General features: G+C 40.9%; 1 protein-coding gene across 7 annotated transcripts in view; it reads right to left on the reverse strand.

Moving 5' to 3' along the window:
• Positions 1 to 453: 453 nt before the first annotated feature.
• The window catches only part of LOC110086107 (UDP-glucuronosyltransferase 1A6), a 42245-nt gene continuing 15416 nt past the window's right edge, over positions 454 to 27282 (reverse strand). For 3 of the 7 annotated variants that reach the window (XM_020806829.3, XM_078378904.1, XM_078378892.1), the window contains exons 2-5: positions 7857 to 7988; positions 5904 to 5991; positions 3043 to 3262; positions 454 to 2342 (exon numbers count right to left, since the gene is read on the reverse strand). In XM_020806829.3, the coding sequence (XP_020662488.3) occupies positions 2045 to 2342; positions 3043 to 3262; positions 5904 to 5991; positions 7857 to 7988 (738 nt within the window). In that variant the 3' untranslated portion in view covers positions 454 to 2044. Of the gene's footprint in view, positions 2343 to 3042; positions 3263 to 5903; positions 5992 to 7856; positions 7989 to 10746; positions 16442 to 16544; positions 22913 to 22943; positions 26792 to 27282 lie in introns of those variants that run through there. The other 4 variants (XM_020806832.3, XM_020806830.3, XM_020806831.3 and 1 more) reach the window with 4 other exon arrangements.

Here is a 27282-nt window from a genome sequence, read left to right on the forward strand (position 1 = left end):
GAGGCAGGACAAGAGCATCCACCCGCACCTTTTTTCCATGCTTTGTATTTTCACACACTAAATAGGGCAATACAGTATATCTGGAAAGCTTCTCAGTTATCCAGGTGAGGTTATGTGGAAGTTGAGTCATGGCAAATGGACTTCTGTCTTGTCGGGTTGAAACGGTTTGCTACTCATCCAAGTAGCTTCTTCAGTCTGAGGACAGTTGGTGGGAGATCCCTGATATATCCTCCATGTATTGGTTTCACTTTCCTTTGGTCAGAATAGGCTCCTTAGATGGACAAAGGACCGGGGGTGAGGGATAATCACACAGTGATAACTGAATGATTACACTCCTTTCAATGTGATTAAAAAATACATGTTTCCAGACTCACCCCCCCAAAAAAAAAATTCTAGGTAGCAGATATGAACAAACTATCCCCTACCTCTCAATCTGAAGAAATAAGAACCGTTAAATATGTTGTTTGAGATTTATTTATTTATAGAAGAGTTACAATGATCAGCTACAACATTTAATTGTTTTGCCTGCAGTTACACACTAATGGAACAGGATCAGCTACATGATCCTTTAATTTGAAGAAGGGAAGTCTCATTTTGAGGGCTGAGACAACCATCCTGAAAGTTGGCACAGTAATTTGCTTAGGACTGCAGTAAGGAATTTAACAACACAGATTTGGTATTGCCAGAGACCAACTGGGGGGGAGAGAGAATTAGGATGGGACAGAAGTGCCCCTCTGTCCACAGGAAAGGAGTTCTGTCAGCAGGTCAATGTATTCATCCCATACACCCAACATATTTGCAAAAAGTTCTTGGGTCTCCACTAGTGGAAAGGGGTCAAAAGAGGACATGGGGGGGGGGAAAGCAAGATAACATTGGGTCTGCCAGCTCAGAAATCCTTTCATGTCCACAGCATAAAGTGAAAGTGGACCCCAAGGCTGGCCTACCTTCCCCCCCCCCTTCCTGCATTGGTTTTGAGAAAGAAAAAACCCAGGGGGTGGATGATGGGACAGAGCTACCCTTTCATCTTTTAACCTATGCTTAGCAAGCTAAGATGAATTGTTTGGTGAATTGTCTGCCAGATGATATAATATCCCCTACTTAGGATTGCTTTATAGTATGTTATTATTACATCAATATTCAGCTAACCACCATAGAGGGCTTTGGGAAAGTGTTCTTTACAGGCGCCCATACTATGACCAATTCCCAGCACTGGTATTGGTCACAGTACTCCCCACATGGCAAGAGAAAAAAAAACCCAAAGGGGCTACAACAAGAATGACCCTTCCCAAAAGACAAAGAAAAAAAAAATAGATGGCAATTCTTCTCCCGTTAATGTTTGTAACTGACAATACACCAACATCTTGTGCAAGAATTTTTCTTAACGAACTTTTCACATTTTCCTGGTAGGCAATTATTAAATGGAAATCATTAAAGAAACGTATCACTGCAATGGAAAAGAGGAGAGCCATCTCTGAATAAAATTCTTTTTTAAAAAAACAAAAAACACTTGACCTTGGAGGCAAGTTGCACATTGCTGGCATCAGAAACTCACATTCCTACAGACACACTCAACTGAACTGTGCAAATATGTTACAAAACCCATGACAGTAAACCATGAAGGCTCGGGTGCCTTAAACCACTTTTAATCCTGTATAGCCTTGTCCTTCCTTTGCCAAAATCCCTAGACGAAAAGGTGAAGAGGGCTCTAAGAGGTTCAGGAATCTGCACAGTCACAGTTGTTTGCAGACGAAAGCAGAGCCTGTCTAGACGCCCTCCCTTCAATCGTAAAGAGAGAAACGGTTGAGCTAGGAATTCTGCCTGGAAGTTCACACATCCTTTGCTTTCTATTGACCAAATTGGTTACACGGGTATGTAGGTATGGAAGTGACTTGTGCAAGTCTTTATTTTCTGTTTGTTTGTTTTAGTAAAGTACACCCACAAACTGCTCCCAGATATCCAAAGACAGTTGCAGGATGCCTCATGATCTACAAAACCAAGGCCCTTTTGCTCACACTCCTCTTCCTTCTGTACACTATCCCTTCTTCTACTGAGACTTTGATTTGCTTTTTTTGCTCACTCTTCCACCTTTGCCACAACATTTCCTGCAGCAGAACAGACAACACTTTAGTGAGATGATGAGAGCAAGAAGCACTACAGCTAGGAGGAAGGCAATGACATCAATAGAGTGGTACTGGACCCAGTTCAGGTCATGGGCTGCTGGCCGCAAATGGGCCGCTCCCTTGTGCTTCATAACGAACTCGACCCAATGCACCGCAAGATCAAGAGGATGGATGGGCCTGTCCAGGTGAAGTTCCGAGAGACGCTGGATGTTCTCTTTATATCTGAAAGCATTTTAAGAAATAGTGTTACTTAGAAACTTTATATATGCTGAGAAATAAAACACACCCTAGAAACCCCAGACTCTGTGAGTGGAAGGCAGAACCCAAGGAGGTGCTCAGTGGAGACTCTCTGTTTTGCCTATCATCTTACATTGTTTCAGTCTGAATGACCAATAAAGGTAAAGGAAAAGGTTCCCCTTGACATTTAGTCCAGTCGTGTCCGACTCTAGGGGGCGGTGCTCACCCCCGTCTCCAAGCCGTAGAGCCAGCGTTTGTCCAAAGACAGTTTCTGTGGTCACGTGGCCAGCGCGACTAGACACGGAACGCTGTTACCTTCTCACAGAGGTGGTACCTATTTATCTACTCGCATTTACATGCTTTCGAACTGCTGGGTTGGCAGGAGCTGGGACAAGCAACGGGAGTTCACTCCAATGCGTGGATTCGATCTTACGACTGCTGGTCTTCTGACCTTGCAGCACAGAGGCTTCTGCGGTTTAACCCGCAGCGCCACCACGTCCCGACCAATACATGCCAGCAAAAATGGTAAAAATGAACTACAAAAAAGGAGGAAAGTAGGCAAGAAGAAAAAGTTCCATTGGTCTTTAACCAATTTGCACACGAGAGGTATTTAGTTTTAAATATGGAACTTACTTAGGTACAACCAGAAACCCAGTTTGCTACTGGCATACCTTTCATTACTCACTTTTTATCATAAATGACAGCCTGGAGGGCATTGGATATGTCCTTCGCAGTCATTTCAATTATATTCAGGATCACTCCAGCACCTCGAGATTCCACCCGCTTTGCATTATCCATTTGATCGCCAAACAGTGGCATCAACACCATTGGTACTGCATTGCAGATCCCCTCATATATCCCATGAGAGCCGGCATGGGTTATAAAAGCTCTGGTTTTTGGATGAGCTGTGGAATGAGAAAGAGATGACAATGAAAAAAACACAAAGAGGTCTATTTTATTTGCTACTTACTATGCAACTAGAATAGCCTATATGAAAAAAATTGCATTGTTACAGATAGGGATGCAATTTTTGGACTACAAATCTCATAATTCTCCATTCTACTTGACAGGCAGATACCTAAATGTAGTTTAGGAAAATGTCCTGAACTGGAAAGCTTTTAGCTCAGCTCAGTTTCTTGTTCCTGCCCTAATGCTAGATGGGAGATTTATTTCTAAGCAGGAAGCTAGGCAGAGCTAGGCCTCCTGGTTTAGACCCTTTTCCCAGTTGTGACATATTTAAAAGTCTATAAAGTCTCAGAATTCCCTAAATGGAGAAATAAAAATAGCCCAAATAGTAAAAGCTGGTTTGGATTGCTTACTTCATACATTTGCCTAGCTTGCCTGTTGTAGTACAGTGGGGTCTTGACTTGAGAACTTAATCCGTATTGGAAGGCGGTTCTCAAGTCAAAAAGTCTGTAAATCAAGTCTCCATTGACCTACAGTGCATTGAAAACTGATTAATCCCGTAACAGGCCGTTTTTGTTCTATTTTGGTTTTTTTCTGGTCTGTAAGTCAAATCTCAGTCTGCAAGTCAAACCTAAAATTTGAGGCCAGAGAAGTCTGTAACTCAAAAAGTCTGTAAGTCAAGCCGTCTGTAAGTCAAGGGTCCACTGTAGCTCGGAGGGCTACCTGTCAGGCAAGGTATGGCAATAAGCTCTGCACAACAGCACCATTCCTCTGATGTTTTCTGTTTCCTTTCTTAGTTTACCATCAACCCTGGAAGCCATCACAAAATGCAGTACTTGAGCTATGGCTTCCTCTATTTCCTGTGCATGTTAGACTGTGATGATCAGATGGAAGAAACTGGCAGAAAGGTAGCTCTCTTGCCCGTAATTAGGCAAAATAATAATAATAGTCTGGTAATCAGGTAATGGATATAAACTGACAGAAGAAATTCAAGTCAATCAAGTATGGACTATTTTAAAACAATGTTTAAATGTAGGTTTCCAATCCAAATCTCAGACAAAAACAAAAGTAAAATGAAAAATAAAGAAGACAAAAACTTTGTGTCACCTTAAGGACTAATTGCTATATTCTAATGTTAGCTTTCATGGATAGGTTCAATGCCTCAGACCAAATCTATGTTTTGAATCTGAATTTTTAAAATTCCACTGAATGCAATCAAGTGAAATTAACATCATGAGAAAATGCAAAAATGAGGCTATGTGCACAAGATGTTTCCTAACCACACTTTTGCTCCAAAATGCAGCTATGGGGGAAATGGGCCAGTGATCATGGAACAGTGACAGCAAACAAAACAGCTTCGAAATGGAAATATTGACAGGACAAATGGCCAGTTTCTTTTGTTACTGCTTTGATCAGATGTGCAGCCCCATGTAGTTGGCATTTCAGTAAAACCATTGAAATCAACCACAAGTGTCTCTGATGCCATATTTCATTTGCTGCTAAATTCTACTGAACCCAATGTGATTTCAGTCAATCATAACTGATTTCTTCCTTATTGCTTTATTTGAAACAACTAAGTAGATACAGATTCAGAGTACCCAGTTTGTTGCTTGTGGGCATCAAGGTGCCCACACAGCTCTGTTCTCCTTATTGCCAGATTAGAAATAACAATGGCGGATTTGTCTATTGATGTCTGCTCAGTTCCTCCTACTATTCTAGTTGGCCCCCTAACTGGAAAAATAGGAGAGGATTAAAGATAGAGAACAGCTTTAATTGTCTTTCTTCTCACCACTAGTAGTGTCTGATAGAACCTTTCTCTGCCTTCTTTCTGCTAGTAGCATCTCATTAGGCCTATTCTTTATGAATTAATCAGAGATATGCACCCAGTTTTCCTTCTAATAACAAAGCAAGATACGCAGGGCTCCCTGTTATGTAGGACTGGGATTGCAGCCTCATTTAGAAGGTGCTTCTAAGTGAGATTTTGATCATACAACTCTTCCACATCAAACACAGAATTCTGTGGGAGGAGGGTGAATTCATCATATTGTCTCTGTTTCATATTTGTGTGTGTGTGTGGGGGGGGTTACCACTACTTCTTCTATCTTTTTTCTTATCAGAACAAAGCCCATTAAGGAGGATAGAACAGCTACACAATACCTTCTGAGTTGAAGGTCTAAGAATCCACCATCTGGAAGCAGCATTTTTTTACTTCTGTCCAACCTCCTTTCAACAATTTCCCTTCTTAGTAATGCTTGATATGTAATTTTCCTTCTCTAATCTTCTCTTGTAAACTAATCTCCTTGTGATGTTCATACATAGATTCATCTGAGAACACGTCCTTTCAACTTTATGCTAACTTTTTATATAGTATAGACTGGCTGGATATCTCAGTGAGGTAGGAAATTATTGGTAGTTCTACCCCCCCACTGTGCCTCTTGGGAGAAGAGACAAGCCTGTGTAGCCACAGGCAAGCTCAGAAGCAGGGAAACTTGTTCTGAGTACCTGGGGAACCTGGCAAAGGTAGCCATAAGTCAGAATCGACCTGACAGCACAGATTTATTTTCACCTGAATTTTTTCAACACAGTGTATCCTTGTTCCTTAGGAAGGAATCAACACTTTAATTTCCGACCAAGACATACCAAGCAGGTCATTCTGTGGAAGCCACTTAACAAGCTTTGTGTTTTTGGCAAGATTCGGCGGGACTTCTCCTGTATATCTCCACAGCACCTGCATAGATTAAAGCATTTATAAAACCTTCAAATGATAAGCACACACATATAAAAGAAGCACAGTTCCTTCTTTCTTTCCTAGGAGGGAATTGCCTCTTCCATAGTAAAATTTGGTAAAAAGACAAGATACCACTCTAAGAAATAAACAAAGAACAAAGCTGCCTAAATTGTCTAAAACCAAGTATGATTATTGTGACACAACAGTATTTTACTATTATGCAAATTTAATTTGAATTAAGAGTCTTCATGACATGCATTTAACTAAGAGGTTTTTTACATAGTTGCAATCCTAGCCCTGAAATGGAGAACATTTTGTTCTTTTTAAAAATATATCCTTAGAAAAGTACAATTGTCAATTTACTGGTGGAAAACTTAGGTTCAGGAACTTATTCAAAGGTAACTCAGTATCCATCTTCAGACAATCAGAGCAAGTCTTCTGTTTATCTATAGAACCCTTTTGCTCCTCTCTTTGAATTGTGAACAAGCAAACGAGAAAATCTGCAATTAAATCACTTGCTGAAATTCTGTTGATTAATATAGTAGGTCACAACAGAATAAGGCCACTGATACTGATTCACATGGGCCTCCTCTATGACTTACTATGCTAAAGCAAGTCACAGAGGAGTTGATTATTTGAATCAATGGAATTTACAGAGGAGTTAACCAACCAAATCCCAACTAATTCAATGGGCCTAGCGTAGTGCAACTTATTGCACTAAGAAGTAGGATTTCAGCCATTGTTTCCCATTTCATGCAGACATTAGTAACTATGTATATTGGCTTTAAACAAGCCAGAATATTTAACCAACTTCAAATGGTACTTTAAAACCTAGCTCATTCTTAAACTGAAATATCTCATTTCCTGGTTTAGATGGAATAGAAAATGGTGTTTAATCAGATACTTTTTGATTATCCATGCCACTAAAGGAAACATAAAGGTGTTGTGTGCATAAGCATTTATATATCAGTTTATTCAAATCTGAACAAACTACTAGCCCAATAAATCTATGAATAAGACAATACTGGAATTATAATCAGTGAATATTATAGATAAATTATTATAAATATTTGGTCAGAACTCAGCAAAAAACATGTCAGGTATTAATAGGAAATAAAGATATTGTTATTTACCTTGCAATAAACACTATGATGTACATCATACATTATTACCTTTCACCAAATTCTTGGTATGAAAACTAGTAGCTTCTCTATTGCCAAATCTTTGCAATACTATGCTTGCTGAAAATTATTCTTATTCCAACCTCTAGCACTAGATTCTCTGCTCAAAAAACACAGACTACAACTAATTCTGATAAATTTGTACAAGTGAAACTAGAAGGGAAACTGCCTGTACTGATTGTTCATAAAAGAGAATATAATAAATAGAAATAATAGAAATATATCATTATAACTATTTTAGACCCTAAGGTGCAGAATCTGCACATGGGTCATGTAAAGTCATCCCTGTGGCAGCAATTTTTGGGAATCAGTTTCCAGGCACCCTCTCCAGTGGCCCCCAACAACTTCCTGACAACAGAAGTAATTCCATGGAACCTTCAAGGGAGAAATCGGGAATGTTTTATTTCTCAAAATATTGCTGCAGCTATCAGCCTTATGTATGAAAAAAGATTCCAGCCAATAATTGCAACCTTCTGGCTCTGCTACAGTTTCAAATGAAAAAGCTGTGGTTACCTGAATCAGGAAGAGGGCTCTAGAAGCCAATCCAATACTATCTTGTAGTAAGATAGGGCTTATGGTAACAGGAACTTCTGAGTTATTTTAAAACAGAGTGAAACATACTGTGTGTGTAGTGAATGTGTTCTCAACAAATAAACAAGAGATGTACTTGTTTTTCTTTCTTACCGTCTGAGGTATTGTTCCCAGTCCTTCAGCAATCTCCATGGCCTTTTTCATTGGAATTTCAGAGACCATTGAACCCAAGGAAAACACTACAATGCCATGTTCACCAGAGTTGTTCACTATAGCTTCAAATTCCTACAAAGGAACAAATTTCTAATCAAAAGTTGGTATCTGGGATAGCGTATCATTTGGGTAGAGCATCTCTCATCTTAACAAGTAGCTAGAAAAAAAATAACATTCACTGTGATTTCTCCTAATACAGTGGGGTCTCGACTTAAGAACTTAATCCGTATTGGAAGGTGGTTCTCAAGTCGAAAAGTTCTTAAGTCGAATCTGCATTTCCCATAGGAATGCATTGAAAACCATTTGATCCGTATCTGCTCTTTTCTGTCCATAGAAACTAATGGGAAGCTGCTATTCTGCCTTCTGCCACTAGAGGGGGATATTTTCTTTCTTTTTTCCCCTTAGGTTCAGGGAAGGCAGGGAACACTAAAGGCAGCACTTTAGAACTCTTTTTTTTAAAAAAAAACGAAGCCAATTTTAAATAATGTTTTAAAGCATGTTGTGCTGATTTTTTCAGCACAAAGGCACTCAGGCAGGCTTTTTAGGTGCTGAGCAAGCCTCCGGAAGCCTGCTCAGAGCCAGCCGATCAGCTGTTAGGCGGGGAGAGGAGCGGGGAAAACCACAAAATGGCTGCCAGGCTCTTTCTGGGTGTCGGCTTTTAGCTCTTTCCTGCTCTTTTTCCTGTGGTTTGGGGGCTACCAAGGCCTGGTAAGTGACTTTATTTAACAGTACAGTATTTATTTTTAAGTTTCTGACCCTTTTCCCCCCTCCAGAAGCCTCTAAGGGGAGGGAGGGGGGACTTTTTTCCCTGTTCGTAACTCGAGGGAAGTTCGCATGTCGAGTCCTTACTGTCCCTATAGGGCAGGTTAGTAACTCGAATTGTTCGCAAGTCGGGTCGTTCGTAAGTCGAGACCCCACTGTACTGTCTGGTAAAATTGTACATACTTTTATACAACTTGACAACTGATTTGGAACATGAATAGGAACCCGGTAATTCCAGTATTATTCTGTTTTAAGGAACTAAATTATGCTTTATTTCAGTGTGAAGAACTGTTGTGACACCGAGAAAGGTATTATGGAAGAAATATACCAATTCAGCATTGAAAGACATTGGGAACCTTTTAAAAAAACACCCTACTACCAACACTTGTATTTGTGACATTTTGATGACTCATTGTGCATAACAATGCTTTGTTATGTGCCATTGAATGGGAACCAACTTATAGCAACCCTAACAGGGCTTTCAAAGGAAGGGCTTCATCATACCTGCCAAAAGAACCCCTGTTATACTGAATCATTCCATATGTCTATTGTACTGATACATTTATTTTCATGGTCATGGAGTGTTCAAAAAATATTTAACTGTATTGATTCATTTATTTCTATTTGAACCATTATAACAGATTACACTGCTCTCAATCTGTATTGATTCATTTTTTCGACTGTTTCTTGGGGCAATCAACACCCCCTTATCCTTTTTTTGAAAAATAACAAAAGAGATACATTTGACAATACAGTAGAGAGATCCAAGCCTTCTCTCCTCTTCCCCTTTTCCCTTCCCTCCTTTACCAGACCCCTTTGCAAAAGAAATAAATTGACAATACAATATTTATGAGACTTTTGTACAGCGTTGGGAGGAGGAAACAGCTTTGAAAGACTTGCAAGGTATTGTGAAGAGCAGGGTTAAAAAAATAGAGAGAAGACACACAACACTCCTTTCTTTACAGTTAAAAGCAGGAAATGTGCCTATTCAAGCCCTCTTTCATCTGCAAAGGAGGCGTGGAAGACTGTAGCCTTTGAGTTGTCTCCTTCTGAGCAATGTATTTATGTTGTTTTTGCTAGCAGCAGCAGCTGTTACTGCTGATGTGTAGATATACCTTAAAAGATTTTTTTAAAAGGGACACAAGTACAATGCCCATGAAGTGGCCATAGGACCTAGAAACCCAACCCATTTGCAAAGGAAATAATAATAAAAAAAGGAACAAGCACTTAGATCACATAAAGGAGCCATTGAATCTCACAGACTGCCTTGGACATTGGTAAGATTCCTAAAGGGAGATTTACCACTGCTTGACAGATTATTAGGGATCCGGGTATTAGAATTAGTTATGGAAGCTTCTATCTAGTTTATAATATGGGTTTGTTTGTAAAAGGCCAGCAATATGTCTGATCCTCTCCAAAAATGATGTATCTCCCCAACCTAGTAGGTACTCTCAGTCTGCTGAATGAAGGTAAGTGTAACAAAAACAAACAACCAGTGGCACTTCAAAGATTAACAAATTTACTTCATTGTGAGCTTTTCTGGATTATAACCATCAGACACTATTTCCTTGGTATCTCCACTTACTTTGACTGGCATTTTAAAATTTTTGTTGCTTGTGCTAAAACAGACTAACATGTCCAGCTTTTGGAAAACTATACGAAAATAGCAGATTATTTTTCCATTTCCCCAATTATCTTTGATTCTGGCTACATGAATCTACAATCTAGAAGTGACACAGAGTTGCCTAAATCTGTCCTTGGGCTTAAAAAAACACCATTTATTTTAAATTTGTTTTCCAGTCATCACATAATGGCCAAAATCTAGTATTACATTGACTAGATGCTTTGAAGCAATGAAACGTACAGAGGAATTCACCAAATCCCCACATATTTAGTGAGTCTACTCTAGCTGCAACTTACTACAGTACTTGATTTCAGCCAACATCTCTTAGTTCTAATGCTATATAATCTGTTCAAACATTTCAAACCACCTTCCTCTTACCATTCTTCAGGGTTTTTTTTAAATACAAAAGCTTTAACAATATGCATGACTGGCAAAAGATCCAACCTGTGCAAGCGGACTCTTTTTTCCACAGTTTATTCCACCTATGAAGACCATATTGGGCATGACAGGCCTTGGATATTCAAATACAAAGTCATAGCGCAGAAGCCAAACAGATGCTTGACTATAAAGCTCTGGAACAGTCATGTCTCGGTGCAGGAATTCCTTGCTTAGGAGTTCATATGGTGAATAAAGAAGATAGCATATTATGAATTCAAATGAGCCAACCAAAAAATTCTTGACTCTCTGATTAAATGTCATGTGATCCGTATGGGCTGTGAAGAACTTTGGGACATAAGAATGTGGGTTTGGACACTGAGTTGCCACAGAATCTAAACCACATGGTATTCCACGTAAGTAGTAAATAGAAGGAAGGGATAAATACTCAGCCAAGATCTGTCCACAGGGAGAGACTGGGTCCATAAATATAACATCAAATCTGTTTTCTTTGATGTAAGTAATCATCTCCTGGTTATTCAAAAGTTGCTTGCAGTTACTGAAGAAAAGTGTTGTGATATTTCTTATTCTTGCAAATGTCTCGGTCATTTTGGATAGGAAAGACTGCTGTGCAAAAATCTTGTGGCCAAGCTTCTGGAATTCTGCTTTCAAATATTCCATTGTGTAGGGTACAGCAAATGTCTTCATTGTGTAGTGATCAGATGGTTTCATCCACAAGTTTGCATCAGGAGCAATAACAACTATTTGGTGTCCTCTCTGCTGAAGGTGTTCCAGAACTGGATGAATGCTGAGCCAGTGGCTGCCATCCATGGGTATTACCAATACTTTCCCCCCATCAGAAGGGGTCCAGAGAGAGAAAATAAGTAGAAGCCATGCAGGTAGGTGAAATATGCCTTGACCCGTAAAAATCTCCTTGCCGGTTGCACGGACCTTAATTCCAATGATGAATCCCTTTAAAAATCTCATGGTACACAGCATATGAAATGTAAGAAATGAGTGAGCCTTCAGCCTTTTTCGCTCTGTTAATATTTGTCTTCCTCAGCACTCTGATTGGGAAGTTCTGAGCCTTGACCAAAGTTTAGCTTTGCAGTCCAATTTTGACTAGATGGTAAACAATCAAGATATTTGTGTGACTTGCAGCAAATTCAATTTAAGCCTGGAGATTACCTTCAAAGGAAGGTACCTAAAAATGCCAGATGCAGGGGAGGGATATCAGGAGACAGGTATCTAGTTGTCTTTTGTGTTCTCGGAGGTATCTGGTGGGGCCCCTGTGAGATAAAGGGAGCTGGACTAGATGGGCTCCTGGCCTGATCCAGCAGGGCTCCTCTTATGTTCTTAACAATAGAGCAATAATGGAGACAGACTGGACAGACTCACTTTCTTCTAATTCACAAAAACAATTAATCAATCTGAAAGCCAGAAATATTTAATTTTAACCATTAAGCACACATCACTTTCTAAGTGTTGTCATTAGGACTGGAGGAGGGGAGAAGAGAGTTAATGGACCAGAATACCCACTTAACATTCGTCTGAACTCCTGGCCAAGTCTTGCCCTGTAAAGAAGTTGACCACAGACAATGTGTGGCAGTTTTCCAAACACTGGCTGGAATCCAAGCCTCATAATGTCACCAGCCACAGCGGTATTTGTTAATAGAAAGCTTTATATCCTCCATCTCCTAAGGTTCTTAGGCTCCCTTTGGTCCTGAGGAACACAGGACAGGGGAGAGAGTCTGAAAATTACCACAGCCACCAGGACTAGAAGTGGCAATTTTTAGACATTTGAGACTCCGCCCCACTCCCACCTGCTGGTCTCAAAGGCTTCTCCAGGGCCAGAGCTGTCCTAAGGAAAACAAGGAAAAGGAATGGTTGTTCTGGGTTTTTCGGGCTCTTCGGCCGTGTTCTGAAGGTTGTTCTTCCTGACGTTTTGCCAGTCTCTGTGGCTGGCATCTTCAGAGGACAGCAACCTGTGCTCTGGTGTAGTTGGCTTGGGAGTGCAGGAAACCTCTGATTACCAAAATATGGCTGCGGGTGATGATGTCATAAGGCTTATATGTGCTGTAACTGTTAGTGGATTTTAGCCACAAATCATATTTTAAAAATTAGACATTGTGTCAAACACTTTGTCTAGGGGGCTATAACGAGTCACCCTTCCTTTCACATTTGGAAGGTTCTTTCCTACATAATTGCATCATTTCTGAATATTTCTGTACAGCCTGATCCCCTACACCACATTTTCATTCAGATGATTAAAACAACAACGTATTTCTTCACAAAAACATTCATAGCTCAGAGTACTACAGCCTCTAAAGCACCTTTGTCCCCATTTCACCTGCATGCTAAGCAGCAGAAATCTCTCCTTTCTCCATGCTCTGTGTGGGACATCTACCCCCTCACCAAGATCCCTAATTCCTCATGTTCATGCATCCTCCAGCCCTCTCTTTGAAGCTCCTTCTCTATCCATTGTTCATAAACACTTTTCATAAAAATGTATCTGCCCACGTTCATTCATACTTTCCTTTTGGAAGGTTCTGTGATACTCCCTCAGTGAATATGGTGGGTTGGCAATATAAAAGTGATTCAAAATTTATCCACTCCCTTTATTTTATTTTGTGAAGAAGAAGAAGAAGAAGAAGAAGAAGAAGAAGAAGAAGAAGAAGAAGAAGAAGAAGAAGAAAAGCAAAATGTGCTGCTTATATACTGCTCCATAGTGCTTCAAGCACTCTCTGGGTGGTTTACAAGTTAATTATGCAGGCTACACATTGCCCTCCCCCCCAGTGAGCTGGGTACTCATTTTACCGAACTCGGAAGGGTAGAAGGCTGAGTCTACCTTGAGCTGCTACCTGGGATTGAACCCCAGGTTGTGAGCACAGTTTTGGCTGCAGTACAGTGATTTAACCACTGCGCCACGAGGCTCAGTACTCCTGATACTCCTGGTAGCAATTGGTGCTAATAATCTTTAATCATTAAATATATCCTTTAAAGTAACTACCCCATGTAAATCAGCAGATTCTGGAACTATAACGATGGTTTTATTTTCAAAGCACACAGTAGTTGAGACCCAATACTAAACTGCAATTAGAATAGTCCCATTGAATCAATGGAACTTATGGATGAGTTGTCTCATCAAATTCCCATTGACTCAATAGGCCTGTTCTAGTTAAAAGTTACTACTGGATTCCAGGCATTGGGGGATACACTTGAGTAGATGCTCTGTTTATGTACAACAGACATAAGGATTAAATACATCCACTCTTGGTTGGTTTATACTCCACTGGCAACACTGCGAACTCTTAACCAGTGAACTGCTCACTAAAAGCTGGGTTATTCCTCCTCCTTCTGGGGTTTAATGCTGAAGCAAGGCTGAAAGGACCTATTACCATCACCTGCTGACACCTAGGACAAGGGACGTGGTGGCACTGTGGGCTAAACCGCAGAAGCCTGTGCTGCAGGGTCAGAAGACCAAGCAGTTGTAAGATCGAATCCACATGACGGAGTGAGCGCCCGTCGCTTGCCCCAGCTCCCGCCAACCTATCGGTTCGAAAGCATGCAAATGCAAGTAGATAAATAGGGACCACCTCAGTGGGAAGGTAACAGTCTAAGTCGCACTGGCCATGTGACCACGGAAGATTGTCTTCGGACAAACGCTGGCTCTACGGCTTGGAAACAGGGATGAGCACCGCCCCCAAGAGTCGAACACGACTGGACAAAATTTGTCAAGGGGAACCTTTACCTTTACCTTACTGACACCTAGGAGAGTGGCTATTATTTTACAGCTGGTCCACTAAATTGCAGGCCTGCAAAAACAAAATTCACCAGAGACCAGATACAGCCGGATTCTGCAGACTTTGATCCAGATTACCAGCCAAAACAACCTTACCATCAGTCATTCTTAGAATGGGCTATCTGCTTTTACTTCCACTACCAAAGCATAAAAACAAAAATAGGCAATACTTTTACAGACCACTAAAAATCATCATTCAATCCACAAGCTTTTGTGGATTAAAACATAACTTCATCAGGTTTGTATCAGAGTGAAGTACTTAACATCCAAAAGTTTTGGAAAGATGGGGGTTTTCCCAGGAAAGTTACTATTAGATATAAAGTCCAAAAGTTCTTGGCAAGATGAAATTCACCAGGCACGTCTCTCTTAGATGTAAGTTAGGAAGCAGTATGGTTGGTGTTTTATGGTTACAGCTGAAGCAGCTGTGGATTGAGTGTAATACCGCAGTTCTGCTTGGCTGGGGATGGGGTGGGGCCAGGGAGGCAACACAGATTCTCCAAACAGAAACATGTCCTTTACAAAGAAAGACCAAATGGAGAGGTGTGTGCCCATGTATGGCCTGTGCTTCTCTGTTTGGAGAACTAGGCTGTTATACTCAATCTACAACTACTTCAGCTGCAACCATAAAACAGCAGCCATACAACTACAATGCCAGGCAGTGTTGCTAGAGAGGATGAAAAGATAATGAAGCACCACAGAGAAAAGACATGGAAAGTCATGGATTTTCCAGCATAGACTTTAACTGGCTTAGCTGGGTGAGAATATTGTTTAAATGTTTTGTTTGTATATTCTTAATACACTTAGAGGCTAAGCAATGCATTTTAATTTATTTTATTTTATTTACTTTTAAGATCTATGACCATTTTCCATGCTTTTTAAGTACTGCTAAGGAGTAAGTTACAATGCTTTTTCTTTTCACTGATTTGTTTTAGAGATGTATTCTCTGCCTTTATAAGCTGTAAATACTACTTGTATTTCTGGAATGTAACTTTAAAAATTCTCATTGTTCTTTTTTACTCTTACACATTTGCTCCTGTGTTTTATATTCAAATATGACTTACATTCTGCCTATATCTTAACTTTCTACATGTGTACCTTTCAACAAGTTGCAGGAATTGATTTTTAAAAGTATTTCTGCCTACAGTTTTCTTCGTAGCTGAAAGGTTTTTCGATTTTACAACAACTTTGAAGTATCTTGTGCATATGGAACATAGAAGCAATGTAGGTAAATAAAATTTATAAAATTAGACTAGGTGATGTTTCCTGGAATTATTGCAACAGTGAAAAGACGTTGACACTCAGATGGATTTTAATATGATTATCTGTGATCTTTGGTTTCATTCTGGAATTAACACTTTACTGCAGTAATTTTGAATCTTGGGCAACCCATTGCCCTTGGACTGAAATTCCCAAAAGTCTGCACAAGGTTTCTGGAATTGTAGTCCAAAAACACCTGGGGTACTCAAGGTTGGGAACCTCTGCTTTACTGGGATAAATGCCAGTTGTGATGAACACAGGCTTCTAATTCCCCCCCCCCCCCCAATGTCTATGAAATTCTGTAGGACTTTAGAGGGGCAGGGACTTCGGATATTAACTGAACTAACCTGACAGCATAATCTTGGGAGCTATAACAGTGCCCATGGAGTGGCAACATGCAGTCGAAGGACCCTACTTTCCCCACCACTGATACAGGGTCTACACCAAATGGAAATCTTTGTTGAGACTCCTCTGACACATAAAGAAGATGATTAGAGGGAGCAGAGCTAAGCACTTGCCTCTAAGTGAGTTGTGGAAGAAGGATCCATTAATACCCAAACAGTGCATCTCTCTTTGTCTTTCTCTGGTAACCAGGTGGGAAGCAGAAAATCTCCTCAAAGGTAAGTTGCAACCTATTGGGCAAGAAGGGTTATGTCTAAAAATCTCAAAGCAGTGCCCATTAGAGAAGCACTGGGTCTCCAGAGTGGCCCTCAGACCCTCCTCCAACCACACTTGAATGTAACAATGCAAGAGACAGAAGACCTTGTAAAATAACAAATATGTACTTTTACAATAGAGAGTTACACACCTTGGAGAGCGGCTTCTTCCGTGCACAGTTAATGCCCCCAATAAAGACTATATTGGGCATCACTGGGCGGGGATACTCAAAGACAAAGTCATACCTCAGCAGCCAAATGGATGCATTATTGAATAGTTCAAGAACTGTAATCTTCCTCTGCAGAAAATCTGAAGCAAGATGTTCAAAGTTCGTGAAAAATATGCGGCAAAGTACAAAATGAAAAGGCACAGCTAAGAAATTCTTCACACGTTCCGTAAATGCCATTTGATCTGAGAGACCAGTAAACCCCAATGGTATGTAAGACAGTGGGTTTGGGCACTGAGCAGCTTGGAAGTCTAGGCCACAGGGAAGTCCACGCAAGAAATACACCGTAGGCAAGGCGAGATGTTCAGCCAGGATAGGACCACAAGGCAGGACGGGGTCTGAAAACATGGCATCAAAGTTGCTCTCTCGGAGAAATGTGACAAGCTTGGAGTCATGTAAAAGGCTCTTACAAGAAGAAACAACGAAGTCTGTAAATTCTGTTATATTTGCATAGATTTCAAAAACCTTCAACAGGAATGGAGAACTATGAAAAACATTTTCACCTATGGAATGATACATTTTGTCCAGCTCCTCTTGAGTATAAGGCACTGAAAATGTTCTTACAGTAAAGTGTTCAGAGGTCCGCATGAGAAAGCTGTTTTCTGGCATTACAACCACAATGTTATGTCCCCTTTCTGCGAGCTTCTCTAGTACCACCTGCATGCTAAGCCAGTGACTTCCATCCTGCGGCATAACCAATAGCTTCTCGCTTTCAGCAACACGGCACAAAGAGAACAAAAAGATGAGCCCGACAGCTGCCTGACAACCTGAATTCAGCCGTGCTGTCATTATATTCTGGACACCTGAACGGTTTACGTGCTTTAGGTCTAAGGTATCAAAGTACGTATCACATACTATAATAATATGACTTATTTAAAAACCCAACTGGTTTTACATATGTTAATATTTAACTGATGCTTTCCCTTGAACCTGGAAAGTTTAGGACAAGGGTTATAATGTACTATTTGAATATTAACAAAAATTGCTTTAGCAACAAAGTTTATACAAGGTGACTCAGCACCATTGCACAGATTGATTCTACATCACATGAAGATTTCATAAGCATGCTTATTGAAGATACTACGGAGTATATGCCTGTCTTTTTAACTTACTTTAAAAGAGGGAGGATATGTGTTACCTTGTGTGACAATGGAACAACATAAAATCTCCTATCTTTCTCAAGACATTGCCACGAGAAAAAGTGGATCTTAACCCTCCAAGCACATTGAGGCGAGTGTGACCTCAACTCTTTTACACTTACGTGCATGGTGTACAAAATAAAAAGAGGTGGAGCAAATAAAAGGAGTAGCAGTGGAACAAAGGTGAATATCAGATTAGTAAAGTTGTGCAACATAAATTGCTCATTATATAACTATCACCAACACGAGAACTCTATACAGAGTAACTTTAATGTTTAATCCCATCGTATCTGAATAGGAATCAAGTTTTTCTGCAAAAAAAATATCCTTGGTGACATTAATGGACTCTTGAACTAAATGAAATGCCACAGATTTCAGGGTTCAGTGTGTGTTGTGAATGCAAGAACACTAAGTGATTAAGTGGATAAAGACAATACATTTAAGAAGAGCATTGAATTTGGAAACGAAGGGCATAATACTATACAGTAAAGAAGGAGCATGGTTACACTAGAAAAACATATTTGAATCAGATTTAGTATGTTTTAAATCGATTTTTAAAAGGTGAGTACATGACACACATGTAAGCACAGACTGTTTTGACCGAGACTCATGTTACTTTGATTGGAAGTGAGGTATTTGACTCTTCCACCAGAGGGTTTTTCTAGTCAAAATGTCTCTGGTTAGTTTCAGTCCTGACTGGTGCTTCCCTGCTTCCCCTACTTCTCCACCCATGGTGGAGTGTGTGTGTGTGTGTCTGTCTGTCTGTCTGTCTGTCTGGGCACACCAGCACAGGTCTTCCTCCTTTGCAAGCATAGTCATGTCTCTAGTCAGTTTCAGCTCCAGTTCTGTTTCTCCCTCCTCATACATGCCTGCCTCTGTGTTTCTCTCCTTCCTATGTTTAGTCTCATCTCCAGTCAGTTTCAGCCCTGCCAGCCCTATCTCCCTTCTCCCTCCTTGGAAAGCCTAGAAGTGCTGCTCTAGTCAGCAATGCCTCTGGTCAGTTTCAATCATGGCTCCATTGTTACCTCTCCTTCTCCCCCCCCCTCTCTGTGTTTGCGCACACGCGCAGATATGTCTGTTTGTCTCCCAATATGTGTTGGGCTGCAAGGAAACTTCTGGGTTAATTTTTTTCTGTCATTTGATTCTAGCACTATTCCAGATTGCAAGAAATAAAAATATTTAAAAATTTGTAAAAATAACACCACAGCAGCAGCAGCTAGTGATTGTGAGGGGCAACTAGTGCAAGGGCAGGTGGGTGCATGGCAAAGCCTCAAATGCAATGATTGTGGGTGGAGAGAAATTCAGATCTGGAGTAACTAAACCCCTTACCCCTTTTTATGCCCCTTTTTGTGGCTCTTCTGCCAGCTGATCTCAGCTATCACAGCTGCTGTGACATCAGCTGGCACATGAGGCTTCTGCCCATTCTAAACCTGCTACAGATGGCATATCTTTGAATTTGGAACTATCTTCAAACCTGATTTTTCCCCATCTTTCAGCTTCAGTTCACCAAACTGTTAAGTGTTGCCAATTGTCAGTCTCCACTAATATAGACTCACTGAATAAAAGACACTAACATAAACTCTGACTTACAAAACTCCCATTAATTCAGTGGGTCTACTTAAGTTTAGAATTACAGAATTACAGAAGGCTTTCAAGGCTGTTGAGTGCAATAGTGGGAAGGTAAAGGTAAAGGTAAAGGTTGCTCTTGACACTGAGTCCAGTTGTATCCGACTCTAGGGTGCGTTGCTCATCCCTGTCTCCAAGCCATAGAGCCAGCGTTTGTCCATAGGCAACTTCCATGGTCACGTGGCCAGCGCAACTAGACATGGAATGCCGTTACCTTCCCACTGTGGTGGTACCTATTTATCTACTCGCATTTACATGCTTTTGAACTGCTAGGTTGGCAGGAGCTGGGACAAGCAATGGGAGCTCACTCCGTCATGTGGATTCGATCTTACAACTGCTTGGTCTTCTGACCTTGCAGCACAGAGGCTTCTGCGGTTTAACCCGCAGTGCCACCATGTCCCTTTGCAACAGTGGGGAATATAAGACCAAATTCTGTTCTAAGGAGGTGCCAATCCACCCACCCCTCTGAGCTTTTCCAGATCACTGAACGTTTTCCCTATGAACACAATTATTTCATTTTGCTTCCCCAGCTTTCAAATGGAAATTTCCCCATTCTAATAGGCTGAAATGCTCTCCCTAAGGGGCCATTCCTGGTAGTAAGTTTTTCAGCTAACGTGTACTGGTGGTTAGGGCCCCCACCATTTTGAGCAAACCTAAGGCTTTTGAAACATTCACACACTGGATTGTGTCTCCCCCCCCCATTCAAATTATTTGAACGTGAATCCAGCCCAAAGTTCTCCATCTTTGCTCAACCTCAGTAAAGACCATGTTAGGGATTATTGGTCTAGGATAGTGGTTCTCAATCTTGGGCAGCCCAGGTGTTCTTGGACTGCAACTCACAGAAGCCTTCACCACTAGCTATGCTGGACAGGGTTTCTGGGAGTTGCAGTCTGAGAACATCTGAGTTACCCAAGGTTAGGAACTACTGGTCTAGGATATTCAAATAGAAAACCATACCTCAACACCAAATAGATGAATTGCTTAACAGAATTGTTACATCATAGAAGAAACTCAGAAGATAAATTGTCAAACTGAGAAAACCTACTTGCAACAATAAAAAACCCAATGACTAAACTAAGGTGTTTGCTACACACATTGGACATAGTGCATGTGGTCTGTAAAAGATAAAAAAAAAATCTTCTAGGAACCAATGAAGGAAGGCTTGGGGACTGAATAGCTGTAATGTCCAAACCATAGACAATGAATCAGAAAAAACTTAACAGCAGGAATATTCTGTTAATATTCTGAAATATGCATAGGGTGTTCCAGTGGCTATAAAGATAGCATCAAAGTGAGTCTTACTGAGATACTTTTTCAAGACTTCATTGTACAATAAGTAACAACAGGTAGCGTACATCACTTTAATATGCTTTCTCAAATGTTCATGTGTTAAAAGATCTCTGATAAAAAAAACACTCCATCATAAAAACTAGAATGCCCAAATGCCACAGACGCTACCTCCAGTTCCTCCTGCATGAGAGGTACTAGATAAGTCTTGGTCTTATATGGTAGATTTTTCAAAAGTAAGCCTGTTGCTAACACACAAAGTACATTTTCATGACCTATCAAACTGCGTTCCTCGGCACCTTATTCAAACTGAGCCAGTGGCTTCCACCCATAGACAATGCTAATAGCTTCCCACCCTCTTCAGGATCAAAGGAGATCAGAAGAAGAAATTCCAAAGGAACCAGGGAGTGCAATAGCCATTTTTCTGTTCTGAGGTGAGGAGAAAGGAACTCATTCTGATAGTTACAGCTCAAGGCTTTATGCCGTGAAGCAAATGTTTAATTAATCTAGATTTGTCCATTATAGTACATAGCAAACCATATCAGGTTTGGACACAGCTAGTTGTGAAAATCAGTTGGGGTCAATTAATGGGACTTTCAAGCGAAGACAGAGAAAAATCCTTTTTGAATCAGAGTAAAATTCCACATTGGTTAAAAAACAATGCTGTCATGTTGCCACAGGGTGTCTCCTAGCCTCATGTGGAGGTTTATTGTCTGCCAGTACAAATGGCTGTGGTATTCTGAAGGGCAGTGGGCCTGTTGGAGATAGTCCACCACTATAGGCTGTTCTTCAAAGCTGCAGGCAGGATGAGCCACTTAAAGTGGCTGTCTTATCTGTTGCTGAAATCACTGGTCTTTCAATGGAGTTTGGTGTTCAGTACCATGACCATGGTGGACACTATCACTCCAAGTAACTTTTGTACTGCTACAGCCATGACACATTGCTTGCAGATGAATGATGTGGCTGACGATGATTTTTGCAAGCCTGTCCCTTGGAAGAAAGGCTCAAGCAACATAGGAGTCCAGGACTGGTCTAATGTACTGGACGACACAGGTAGGTCTGAATTGGAATTTTTAGGTTTCACACAGAGACAAAGACCTTTCAGAAGGCACACAGTGAGCAGTAGATAACTGCTGATGCCTACATTGGGTGGGTGCTACCCACAGCAGTATATTTTAGGAAGATCCTTGAAACTATGTCTATGCTACCCTGAAGTGGCAAATGTTGAATTCTAGGACAAAGCAAAGAAAGTGGTGATGTGCAGACCTGATTATCACATGGAAATAGGTGTCTTTCCGCTTGACTACTGCAAAGTAGTCTCGTCTCTTGAGCAACTGGGATAATGGACAGAAACTTCACTTCTTTAGGGCAATGCAGAAAGGGTAGTTGTGCAATCCATCTATAGAAAGATACATCTGGGTTCTATAATAACTATACTGGGTCACTAAAAGGTTACAAAAATGGTGATTTTTTTTTTTGTTCTCCAGAATTCTTCATCACACAGAGATGGTATAAAAACCACAATTAAGGTAAACTGTCCCAAAACTGAGCCCGATGTGATGCCCATTACTCTTGAAACTGACAAAGAGCTGAATACGATACTTTGCAGATTTTACACAAGATGTCAGTACTTAGAACAAACAAATGTGGCATAGATCTTAGAATGCAGGGAGGGGGAGATGATGTCCAGCCTCCTCACTTATTTATTAACTCGCTTTAAGGTATCCAGCGTGGTGGTGTGGATAGAGTGATGGTCCAGGAGTCAGAAAGCCTGGCTTCAAATCACTGCTTAGCCATGGAACATCGCTGGGAATGTAAAACTAATAAAACCATTCCATAAATATCTGACTTACCTTGAAATCCCTATTACGGTTACTTTAAGTCAGTTCCAGTTTGAAGGCATATAACATAACAAGTGACTGAGGCAAGTGCTTTTGTTAGGATTTAAAAGCAAATAACTAAACAACTGTCCTGTCTCTTGCTAAATGACAGTTTTTTTAAAAAGCATAAATTACCTCCCTGTTATGAAAATGCCAGAAAAGTTCAATATAATCTCCACAATACATTGTGGAAGCCTTGTTCACGAGGAGACAAATACCCATCATGGTCACTTCACTGAACTAGAAAAGCTTTGCATCATCATTTTACCCATAAGTAGAATGCTAGTCCACCTTAAGGAATTTGAGGATAAGCCAATGTCTTCCATTTCTACATCCTCTACAGAATTCAGGCATGCTATGGTGGGTTTTTTAAAGTGAAAAGTTTTACAAACCTGAGACAATGGTTTCTTCCAAGCACAATTTATCCCTCCAATATTAACCATATTCGGCATCAGGGGTTTGGGATAACTAAACACAAAGTCTTCTCTCAGCAGCCAAACAGATCCACCACTTAATAGCTCTACTACAGTCATATCTTTTTGCAAGAACTCTGAAGCGAGGCTTCCATAGGGAGAATAGACAAAATGACAAAGGAAATATTCTGTAAAGTAAAACAGCATATTTTTCACACGCTGGACAAATGTCATATGATCCGAGTATTTTGTAAAACTTCTTGGCACATAAGAAGGAGGGCTTGGGCACTGAGCAGCATCAGAGTCATAACCACACGGAATTTTTAGCAAGAAAAACACAGAAGGTATGCCAAGATACTCAGCAACTATCTGGCCACAAGGCCAAAAAGGATCTGTAAGAAGAGCATCAAAGTCACTCTGCTTAAGATAAGTCATCAGTTCTTGGTTATACAGTAAATGTCTACAATTAGAGTAGAAAAAATCAGCTGTTTCTTTCATTTTTGTCTTCATGTTAGAAACCATAACTAGGAAGGGAACATCTTCAAATGGTAGTTTTGCGAAGCCCCGCATATTTTCATCCATTTCCTCTGCGGTGAAAGGCACGGGATAGGTTTTCAAAGAAAAAGCATCATCTGATTGTTTTATGAGCAGATTTACTTCAGGGGCAACAACAACTATCTCGTGCCCGTTCTTGTTGAGCTGCTTCAGAACTGGCTGCATGCTGAGCCAATGGCTTCCATCCATGGGTATCACCAGGAGTTTCCCACCAGTAACAAAGTCCAGGGAAGGCAAGAGAAGCAACAGCACTGCAATATACCCATTCGGGCGAAACAAAGGAGCCATCTCTTTCTCTCTGTGCAGAGGTTGGGTGTATCCTTGCAGTGGTAGGCTTCAAATAATCGGTGGACTTATATACTTGATATAAAGTCAGCCCTCTTATGACTTCTTGAAGTTAATGTTTAACTAAGGGAAACATTACCTTTGGACAGGAGGTGTAGCCCAGTGGCACAGTACAGTATATGCTTCATATTCAGAAGGTTCCTTATTGAATTTGTTGCACCTCCACTTAAAGAATTCTAGGCAGAAGGGATAGGGGGGAGACTGCTCTGCCTGGAGCCTGACTCATTTTTTAACTATGTGCTTTCTCCCAGTCCTGTCCCAGGGAATTAATCTGCACTTGAAAATGGAAACATTTCCCAGAGTAGAAACTCTGAAACAGGAGAATACATCATATCTGAAAGCATAACTCCATAAGAACTAAACAATTAAAAGTCCATATTTAGAGATCCAATATATATAAAAATCCAAATTTGGAGTTCAGCTCCCACACTCATTAGCAGGCAAACTCCAGGAATGGGGGCATCCACCAGGGGACACGCCCTACTGCTGCCAATTTTATTTTCATACCACAGAAGGCAAAACAAAAACAAAAAACAAAAACAAAACCATACACTTTCAAAACAAGGTGCATATGGAGTGCACACATTTTTGAGCTGAATTATGCTACCAGGAGACTCTGGGGAGCATGTTTTATATGAAAACATGATGCATGATTCTGGTAATTTGTTGTTAAAGTAAACCCGAATGGTATTGCCCCTACTGTCACACTGCCAATATCCAACAATACAGCAGCATGATGGCGTTTTCAGGACCACCATGTGCTTCTTTTATTGTTGTAAACTGCCCAAAATAGTGCATCACACTAATGGGACTGGTAAATTATATAGCACATGGTGGTAAATTATAAATAACAAATTAAAAACATTTAGTGAGATAAGCAGTGGCACCAAAGACAAATTCTCTATATGACAGCAGGACCACAGGTATAAAATCAAGCAGGATCAGTGTGGAATGCCTCCTGAAGAAATAGCAAGGCCTTTTTTTTCTGTGCCAAACACGGCCCATATACAGTATCAAGGGCCCATATATCATGACTATATGCTAATGTGGACAGGCTCTTAGAAAAAACAAAGAGCCTCATGGCACCATAAAGACTAATAGATTTTATTTCGCATAAGCCTTTGAGGAGTGCAGCCCAATCATTCAGAAGTTGCAATGGCCTGCAGCCCATAAAAGTTCATGCCACATAACACTCATTAGCTTTCAAGATGCCATTCTTTGTTGCTATTACTACAACAAACAAGCACAATTACCTTTCTGTCTTAAGAGTGTCTTAAGAGACAATTAAAGGGAAGTCTAGCTGTGCAAGAGCAAAAATCAAAGATCTAATCATCCAGCTTTCTACTTTTTGGCTAATAATTTGTGTATTACCTCCCACGGCCACACATACGGATCTTTCTTCACTGTGCTTCCTTGAGGAGGGGCTAGACTTGATGATCCAGAGGGTCCCTTCGAGCTCTGCAGTTCTATAGATGTCACCAGGAAACTCATCCAGTGGCACATCATTCCTGCAGAAATTTCTTAACAGGAATAATGTAGAGCAACATTTTCCTAATGGGTGTATAACAATAAGCTGGGAATGCCTGCAGCCATTCTCTCTTGTGGGAGAGAGATCCCATGTGTAAATTTCTCATCTTTCACACTCTCTGCCTGCTTAGATATAAATTTCCATTGACATCAGGCGGAGGAGAGCAGCAGCTGAAGTATATTCTTGTGTGTTTTCAAGAGATCAGTACTTTAAGCATGTGCAGTTCTCCCAAGTTCTGCCTGTGGTTGCTTGCAATGCACACACAAACACAGACACCACGCTACAGCAAGTACGGTAGAAGATGCCATTATATATTTAGCATGTTGCAGAGTTTGTTCTGGTTTGTTGTAGCCTACCAGGCACTCCACAAAGCCTGTAGGGCTGAATTGGTTGCAAATTGTTGTCTTGTTTTTTCTTTTGCAATCTTGTATGCTGCCTCTAGTAGGTGTGGCTGGGAGCGGCCTTTCTTTGCTGTGGTAATTGTCACTATATCCAGCCATAACCAATATTTCTCTCTTGCCTCTGAAATCAAAGAGAGACCCACCTTTCTGCTCTGAGTCTTCCCCTCTCTCCTGTCTGTTGGATGCAGTCTGTCAGTGTGTTGAGGCCTCTCGTTTGAAACAGTCATGTTTTGTCAGTTTGCTATTGGATTGGTTCAGCTGTAAATAATGAAACCTTTTATTCTTTCTACTTCAAATGTCTCAGAGTGAATTATTGAGACTGTAACTGTAACAGTTTTATGAGAAAAAGGGGTAGACTAGTCTGGGAATCTGACACTAATTCTACTCTGTGAATCCCTGCTTTTCTGCTGTACAGTTAGAGGAATTTAACCAAAATTCGAAACTCTGCAACAGAATTTTCATACATCAGTCTCATAAACAACAGTTGAGGAAGTAAGTCTGTTTCTAAGCCATGTCATAAAAACCACAAGTGGTTCCTCAAAGGAATGAATGAAATAATCAAAGACTTTGAGAAGGGAGAGGAAAGTATGTGGCGGCTACATATTTGAGACCAAGACTGAAGAGTTCTGGAGTCAAATCTCCACTTGATCACAAGACACCCATTGATATGCATGCTGATGGGGGGGGGAATTGTCTGGGGGAGCCATCCTACATACTTCAGTCTCTCAACAATCACAACCAAGAACTTGTCTGCATGGTCTCAAATGAGTGGATTGGATCAAGTTAAATAGTATTCCCAGGCGGTCCAGTATGTCATTAGACATTCTTGCATCCAAATGGCATACAGACCTCAAGCAGCCAACAGAATTGTTCAGGGCAGAGGGAGATATAGTGGGGGGAACAGCAGTGACAGCATTAGGTAAGGGACAAGGACAAGAGACTATTGGTTGCCCCTAATCTGACCCCAAATTTAAATAATTTGGCTAGCTTTGGCGTCAGGTCCCCTGGGTTGAAAGTGCTGCTGCCTAAATGGGAAAACAACAGCCATCCAGGACTCGATCCTGGATGAGCAGGCTGATCCGGCTTGCATCACAGAGACTTGGTGGATGAGGCTGGGGGTGTCAATCTCACTCAGCTTTGTCCACTAGGGTTTTCTGTGCAGCACGGCAAGACCTGGCAGTGGTGAGGTAGAGTCACAGTGGTCTCTTATGATTCCATCCCTGACACCAGGTGTCTCATCCCCCAGTTTTCCAGGTTTGAATGTGTGTATATGAAAGTGGGAGCCCAAGACAGAATAGGGGTTCTGTTGGTGTACCACCCATCCCACTGCTCAAGAGCCTCCCTTCCTGAGATAGCTGGTCTGGTCTCAGAGGAGGGATAGAGACTAGATCAGCGATGGCAAACCTATGGCACGTGTGCCACAGTTGGCATGCAGAGTGCTCTCTGCAGGCACGCGAGCCATAAGTTGCCAGATCACTACTCCCCTCCT

Source organism: Pogona vitticeps, chromosome 1 (genome assembly GCF_051106095.1).
Source record: "Pogona vitticeps strain Pit_001003342236 chromosome 1, PviZW2.1, whole genome shotgun sequence".
NCBI classification, from domain to species: Eukaryota; Metazoa; Chordata; class Lepidosauria; order Squamata; family Agamidae; genus Pogona; species Pogona vitticeps.